At 35.0% G+C, this 8,750-nt stretch overlaps 1 protein-coding gene across 1 annotated transcript; it reads right to left on the bottom strand.

The window, feature by feature from the left end:
• Nucleotides 1-286: 286 nt before the first annotated feature.
• LOC133182559 (uncharacterized) lies at nt 287-1,983 on the bottom strand. The gene is made up of 3 exons (XM_061317732.1): nt 1,441-1,983; nt 931-1,162; nt 287-818 (listed from the first exon to the last, which is right to left on the bottom strand). Exons 2-3 carry the CDS (start codon nt 994-996, stop codon nt 363-365), a joined length of 522 nt encoding a protein of 173 aa, XP_061173716.1. The 5' UTR covers nt 997-1,162; nt 1,441-1,983; the 3' UTR covers nt 287-362.
• Nucleotides 1,984-8,750: the final 6,767 nt, after the last annotated feature.

Below are 8,750 nucleotides of genomic sequence, written 5' to 3'. Positions count from 1 at the left end.
AACAACATTTTATAAAAAAAAATTTGTCTCAATATATAACATGTATTTCATATACAACGTAATGTTAATCATTATGACCCCCCCCCCCCCCCAACACACACACATTCTCGATATAGGATTTTGATGATATTTTACTTTATTTTTTATGATCAGTTTACTGATAAAAATATAAATATAAATATAACAGTAATGCATTACATTAATTTTACAAACTAACCTACATATATATTAGTATACTTAAATAATTTAAAAAATACTACTAGTACCTTTGTCATAACTCTGGACAAGTTAGAATCAAACGTGGACAGCTGCTTAGTTCCTTTTTTCATAAATGCAGGCATCTCCATCCTGATTCCAATGTCTTACAATAAATCCTGGGCATCCTTTAAACCACGATCAACAACAAAGACATCGTCTTCTTGTAGCCAGTTCCTGAGTTCTTCTGCATTGTTGTAAATCATATGCTTCAATATGTTAGCATCATTATTCTTTGCATCAGCAAGATAAGGCCCAAGAACCGATACAATATATCCACTTGTAGTCACCACCATCATAGGTTTCACAAGGGGTCTGTGTTTATACAAACTGTATGATCGCCGGGCAAAAGCAAAATTGGAACTTCTCTGTATATAGACGTATGTTCCATCCAATACTAAGATTGCAGGGTTTGATGTTATATCATCTGTCAAAAGATTTCTTGCCAGATCACGGGTGTGGTATTGAATGACTTCGTCCCGTGTTATGTGCCGAAATCCAAGATTATATGGAACAAAGTCTCTCATAAGCGCTGTTCTGGCAGACACAATAGCTCGTAGAACCTGCAAAATGTTACACTTTGTAAAGTAAAACATAAATACAACATATCCTGTCTCAAATGTGGAATAAAAAGTATATACATGCAGTTTTCATAACATCATGTGAAACTCTTACTTGAAATTTAGTCATTCCAAATAAAACAGCAAGCATTTTGTTTGAGAGCGCTGATCTAAGTTTCATCAGTAGAATGGCTATACACGTCCTCTTGCTCCGATTTCTAGAAGAGTTAATACTGGTTATTGTTGAGACGAGAAAATCCTGTCAGCACTTGATAATCATTATCGTCTAGGCTGCCTTCATCATCGAAGTCAAGTCTCGATTGCTGAAATGCTTTATCACGCAATTCCTAAAAAAATTTAAATCATCATCATATATGCATGCTTTTTGTCATCTTTAAAGAATTACTAATACAGTAAAACAAGCTTATAATGAAGTGACATGGATGGAAAAATTTGCTTCATTATAAACATGATATAATTCGTTATATCCGTCAAGTTCACAAAATAATTTGTAAAGCCACGGGGAATAAAATTCACTTTCCTGTAAGCATCCATTCACCATAAGTGTGTTTCTATAAATGTGTTTACTATAATGATTGACCAAGTTAAAAATAATAAACATTACCTTTATGAGACTGGTGATGGATGTTTTGTTCAATGTTGATATCTCACTGGTCCTGATCTGCTGCATAGCTCCATCGCTCATTTTCCCATTTTCCAAGTGTCTAATACAGCACCTTGCACCAGATGGAATGATGATTTCTTGTTTGATGAATACAAACATACGAACATGATGGGAAACAGTTACAAGTTTGGGTCCCGGGTTTGTTTTTTTTTAACAAACAAAGCAATAACCATGGCTTTGAGATGATGATGGAATAGGCAAGGGTACAGATGGAGGACTAGGAAATGAGCGCTTTGAATGCTTCTGTTTTGGTGATGCAAATGTTGGGTCCTCTTTTTCCTCATGGGGAGCTGGCCTGGACAATTCCGGTTCCCTTGTTGTAGACTCCTTCACTTTCCTACACTTATGTCGACATTTATTGCACAACACTTCTGTGTCTTCCACATTTACAGAAAAATGTTTCTGTAAAACAGAAATAAACAAACTAGCTGGACGTCGTTCTTCAGGAGGGACCTTCTTGTTACACAGAGCACACCTATATCGTCTTTCATCCATCCTTAAAAAAGTTTAAGACAATAAATCAAAGACAATTCTCATCTTCATCATATATTGAAAATATTAGAATCATATCATTAAATAAACAGTTTTTTTAATTAGAGTATTAGCTCCCGGAAATGAGAACCCCTTATTAATGGGTAAAAAGATCAATAAATATGAGACCCCCTCCCTGTTTCAGTTTAATGTGGCTTGTTTTTTTCAAGTCAGAATATGTGTGTTTTTATTTCCATTTTTGTTCTGTTGGTAGTCTAACTGAGTTGAATTTTTGAGTGTGTGTTGACCCCACCCACCCCCCCCTCCACCACTACCAGTAAGACACAACTTAACAAAAAAACTATGTGTCTGGGTTTAGATTTTTTTTTTTAGATTTCTAAGTTTATTTTTTTTCTTTTGATGACTACATGAGTATTTTCTGAGTGTTTGATGACCTGGGCCGATCCCCACCCCTGGATCCGCAATTGCCTCGGGTCTCAATGTCACGGGGTATACTATATTTCCATTGGAATTCATGCAGATCATTGTCTCTTTTAGGAGTCTGACTCACGATCACTTTACCCTAATATTTTTTTTCAAAACATTTTTTTCAAACTTTTCCCCCCAAATTTTTGGAAAAAAAATAGTGTCCTATTATTTATTACATTCTGTAGAGAAAAAAAATTCCGCAACATTTATGTAAATGATTTATAATTTATATTTCTTAGAGAACGATTTAAGAACCCTCTCTACACTGCACACTAAAGAGTTCTGATTCTATGGTATTTTTCTGCAGTTGGAGTGATCTGCCCTTAGATCTAAATTCCAATAAATAGAAATTTACAGTATACTGCTCAATTTGCAATCAATACAAGTATTCTTAACATTTTAAAAGGCCAAGATGAATTAATTGAACACGTTATTTACATGTATTTTCTTCATGGAAGTAAACAACAGTGATTTCTGTTCACTGATACTGTGTTGTGTTTGAAATTTTTTCCCCCGGGTAAATGCCACGTACCATATTAAATAGATAAGGTCAATATTTACATCTTTCTTCAATATAATTTTCTCGATGTCCAAAAACATTTTGCACTGGTGTAGAGAGGGTCCTTAACAAATGTTTTGTGTTGTTAACAAATGTTTTGTGTTGTATACAAAACGACAACAAATTTTGAGCTACTCTGTACCTCGCAAAAATTAAAAATTATTGTCATAATAATTATTTATAACAGCACGGTAGACTAGAATCATATATTGTTGTCTTATATTTTCAATACACAAAATGTTTAACACTCTAACAATTGCAGGTGTACCACTGGCATTGCTAAGCGAATTAATTATGTTCGAGACTGAGAGGATGGGAACTTTCAGTTCCATCTTCACTAAGTTTTAAAACTATCTTGCATGCATTTAAAACACTATTGAGATGAAATCATTGTATCCGTTACTTGCATTTTTGGAAGGATTTAGTTAATCACACATAAAAACAAATATATCAGGCATAAATATGCAGTCAGGTCTATAAACATGATAAACGTTAACATGCCGTCGTCTGCAAGCATGCATGTGACTGCAGACTCTTTCATACATGTTTAAATGGGTGAATGTCTCAGGAAATATTCTTGCGTATGTTTTATTGAATCAGATTGATTTAATATTTTTATGATTCAGAAGTGGCTCACCTGGTATGTAACTTGATTCCCCATGAACATGATGAAGTCATACAACAACATACATGTAACACGGTTACACCGCTCTGCTTACAATGACCATAACATCCAAAATGGCACCCGCTCCGTAAGAATGGATCGAATTTATCCGGATTTTTTAATTGTAATAAATCACAGCATTCTTAAAATGAGGTTGCAAACAAAGAAAGATATTTTAAATCAAACGACAACCCGAATTATCCTCGTCTCCACTTCAATGAACTAAAAATGTGTATTGGTTATTAGAAATCAGGTCACGGTGACTGTTGGTAAAAAACGTTTCCATAAACATTAAAACCCCTCTGCCACTGTCGCCCGGGATGAAACTTTGACAAAATAACCTTTTAATACACCGAATATCGTCCCGGGCGACGGGGGAAGAGATGTTGAATTTTACTCATATATTTATACAAAACATTGAAAAAGACCAAAATGGGGTTATCGCCCTTACTTCAACTTATTGTAAAGTACGCATGCGCAAAGATAAGTTAATTTTAACATTATATTTAAATGAACTATTTCTTGGTCTTTGATTTTATAAAGGAGAAATGATTGGAACTGCAAATCAATCCCCCCCCCCCCCCAAAGCCGTGCATATTATTTAGGAGACCGTACCTAGTTCTTTTAACTAACACGGCAAGATTATTCGTGTTTAAAAAAAAAAAAAGAAAAGACAGAACTGTACCTTGAAATATTTTTTCTATGTAAGTGTGTTCCTTCTCTCTATCACCTATTTATCTTATGGAAGTCCGAACTAATGTCTCCCCGAAATTTCCTCCTTTTGAAAAATACTCCTTTTTACCAATGAAAATTCCTTATTCAAGCCAGTGCAGTAATTTCAATCTAAATTATGAATTCTTTCCGGGAACAAGAAATGCAAATTCATACATTATAGATAGATACTTACTATGCTTAAAAAGACAATTTTTATGTAGTCGTTCAAAGTGGTTCTGTCTAGAGAGCAAAATAAGATGTGTCAAATAAGTTTCCACTTCAATAAGTAGTGGCTGTCACTTTATTTATTTTTTTGTCCAAATTGAACTTGTTACGGCCCACGTGGCGCAGTTGCATTGCTTCCTCTAAAGTCTTAATGTAAAAGGTTAATTTAATTTACACAATATTTTGTTATGAATTACAATTAAAAGGATTAGACAGCAGACATTGCCCACAGAAGTCCTCTCCAATGTTAAGCTCCACGCTATTAGTTACATAACATCGAGATTTATGTAGAGAGAGAGAGAGAGAGAGAGAACAAGAAATTTACAAGTCTCGATTAGAATGTAGTTCTACTGGTCTGTGTGTATAGCAAAGGAAAAGTAGCACTTGGATTTGAAATTTGGCAACATGCAGCAATAAATAGAATTATGTATCTTAATGTAGTCTACTTTTGTGCCAAGTTATATTGAAATCAAACAAAAACTGTAAAAGGAGTAACGTTTTAAAAGTATTTCACATAAATTTCTATTTTAAGTAACCATGGCAACACCATTCACTGAAATCAAAAACCGATACACACTTTAATATTTCTTAATGAAGTCTGCTTGTGTGCCAAATTAAAATGAAATCAGACAAAAACTGTAGCAGGAATAATAATAATTTAAAGGAATTTTAAAGAAATTTCTATTTCTAATAACCATGGCAAAACCATTCATCAAAAACCAATTCAGCAAATTGATATGTATCTTAGTGTAGTCTACTTGTGTGCCAAGTTATATTAAAATCAGACTAAAACTATGAGGAATTGCGCTTTAAAGAAATTTCACAAATATTTATATTTTTAATGACTATGGCAACACCGTTCATCGAAATCAAATACCTTTGCACCAAATTGTGTATCGTAGTGTAGTCAACTTGTATGCCAAATTGTATAAAAACCAGACCAAAACTGTAGCAGGAGTAGATTTTCAAAGAATTTCATAGTAATCTTTATTTTTAGTAACCATGGCAACACCGTTCATCGAAATCAAAAACCGAAGTACTAAACTATGTATCTAAGTGTATTCTACTGGTATGCCAAATTATATTGAAATCAGACCAAAACTGAAGCAGGAGTAACGTTTTAAAGAAATTTCACAGAATTTATACTTTTAGTAACCATGGCAACACCGTTCATTATTTTTTTTAATTTTTAGTAACCATTGCAACACCGTTTATCGAAATGAAAACGATGCACAAAATTATGTATCTTAGTGTAGTCTACTTGTATGCCAAATTATATTGAAATCAAACCAAAAATGTAGGAGGAGTAGCTGCAATAATGTAGCCCTCTCCGACTTTTTTTTGGGGGGGGGGGGGGGGAGAGGGCTACAACTCCTTAGGATCTCCGTAATGGTGCAAGTGCGGGAGTGATTCACTACCGCACAGATTTCGGCTCAAATTATCAGTAATTGGGTATTTTATTGACATATCTTACCTGAACTCATAAAATGTAGTTATGCAAGACATTAATAGATCCAAAAATATACAGAACAATCCGTATATCTGTTATTTTTCGTGTATGTCAACATCACAACTTAAATTTATCCGCCATGTTTACTGACCTTAATCGATTTTATTTTGGGACAACCAATGAGAATTCGGGATCTAGGGGAGCGGATCGTTTAGGATTTCCCTTATTTTAAGCATAAATATCACTGTTTATGAAAAAATATCCCATGGAATACTTTTATTTATCAATGTTTAGTGTTATCATACAATACAAACATTTATCAACACCGACATTTACTTTATCAAGTGATTCTAAATTTCAAGCGCAAGTCTCAGTACGTCACGCGAGAACTGTCATGGCTGCTGAAGAGAATGACTGGTAAACACGCAGATTTATTTCACTTGCTTTTCGCGTATAAAGGGCTATGATGTTGATAGTGAATAAAAATTGTTGGAAGTAAGTTAAAGGCAAAAACAATTTATTTTTCCTGCAGTCGCCCGTATCTAAAAAATATATTTGCACCATTACGGAGATGCAGTGGAATTGTAGCCCTCTCCTGAAAATATCAGATCAAAAAATCGGAGAGGGCTACATTATTGCAGCTATAGGAGGAGTAGCGTTTTAAAGGAATTTTACGGAAATTTCTATTATTAGTAATCATGCCAATACCGCCCATCGAAATCAAAAACCGATGCATTAAATTATGTCTCTTAATGAAGTCTACTTGTGTGCCAGTTATATTGAAATCAAACCAAAACTGTAGGAGGAGTAGCGTTTTAAAGGAATTTTACAGAAATTTCTATTTTTAGTAACCATGGCAACACCGTTCATCAAAATCCGATGGACATGATTATGTATCTTAGTGTAGTCTACTGGTATGCCAAAATATTGAAAGCAGACCAAAACTGTAGGAGGAGTAGTATTTTAGAGGAATTTCACAGAAATTTTTATTTTTTTTAACCATTGCAACACTGTTCATCGATATCCAAAACCGATGCACTACATTATGTATCTATATTGAAATCAGACCAAAACTGAAGGAGAAGCGTTTTGAAAAAAATGTTCACAGACAGACAGACGGACGCGTACATTACTACCGCATAGGCTCTTCTGGTCTCTGGCCAGCTGAGCTAAAAATAAGACTGAATAAACAAAATAAGACTGAATAAACAGTTAAGGATTAATTATAAATGAGCTGAGTAGTTAGAACGTCTGCTCTAGAGTAGCGAGGTAAGGAGCTGATCTTTTCGTCGCGAGTTCGAATCCACTTCGGGACGTGGAGACCGGTACTTCGGATTAGACCGTATGAACTGAGGTCCCGTCCCTTGTCGCGGTAGGTGTTGGCATGAAAAAAATCCCTCACTGCTCAATGGTCCTTAGCGCCGAGTATAGGTATAAATTTGCAGCCCTCCACCGGCAAGTGGTGGCGTCTCCATATGAGTGAAAAATTATCGAGAGGGACGTGAAGCAATAATCAAACAAATAAATGAGCTGATGGTACAGTGTATGTATGTAATTAAACATATATGACTGACAAAAGTGATACAGGTATAAATGTAAACGATAATAAGAACACATAAATAGATGTTGGTTCTGTGGTTTAACAATTAAAAAAAAGGACAGAAATTATCATGCAAATCTCTTTGTAGATATAATAAATTTATGTACAAGTTTAAATACTTCAAAATTTTGGTTGTAAGTAAGGTTATTGTCTCCATTGTAAAAAGTTCATCCTTACGTCGCGGGTTCAGCGGTTGGACTGTATACGTAGAAAGGTTCATCGGATGAGAAATTATTGACCTATTTCCCGTGTTGCAGATGCTTACTCGAACAAGATGTGTTTGTGAAACACCGATGCCCAGGTATGGAAGCTAACGGCGGAATTTTTTTTTTGTTACTCCAAGATCAAGAGATCAAAAATGTTTGTACCAACGAGAGGTCTTTTCACAAGGAATACACATGTGAAATATGAAAGCCCTTACAACAACAATTCAGAAATTATGGTCAAGGTTCAAGTTTTTCAACAGTAGGTCAAAGTCCTAGGTTAAGGAAAACTATTGAAACACAAGGATAGGTTTTGTCATAAGGAGTACACATGTAAAGATGAAAGCCCTCGCAACAAGCGTTCAAAAGATATGTTTAGATATTTAAGTTAAGCTTTCAAAAGAAGGTCAAACTCCAAGTCAATGACAAAAGGTCGAAGAATTAGGCACCAAAAGATGGGAAATATGAAAGCCCTATTACGAACCGTTCAAAAGATATGACAAAGGTTAAAGTGTTTAAAAGTAGCTTAAACTCCAAAGTTAAGGTAAAAAGGTAGATTATTGATTGATTTATTGCATGTTTTACGTCCCGTTCGAGAATTTTTCACTCATAGAGAGACGTCACCATGTACCGGTGAAGGGCTTCAAATTTATACCTTTACTCGGCACTTAGGGACATTGAGCAGTGAGGGTTTTTTATCTTGCCAACGCCTACCGTGACACGGGACCTCGGTTATTAAGGTCTCTTCCGAGGGACACGCAACTTTCACTTCAAAGTTCCGAGCGCTTAGTGAAAGAACAATTGCTACCTTTTTTTATCGACTTAAGTCGCGGCCGAGATTCGAACACAAGACCTTCCGATCACGGAGCGAGCGC

Source organism: Saccostrea echinata, unplaced genomic scaffold (assembly GCF_033153115.1).
Source record: "Saccostrea echinata isolate AGI-Se365-2 ecotype Australia unplaced genomic scaffold, CSIRO_AGI_Sech_v1 ptg000001l, whole genome shotgun sequence".
NCBI classification, from domain to species: domain Eukaryota; kingdom Metazoa; phylum Mollusca; class Bivalvia; order Ostreida; family Ostreidae; genus Saccostrea; species Saccostrea echinata.
This window is presented reverse-complemented; position numbering and strand designations above follow the sequence as displayed.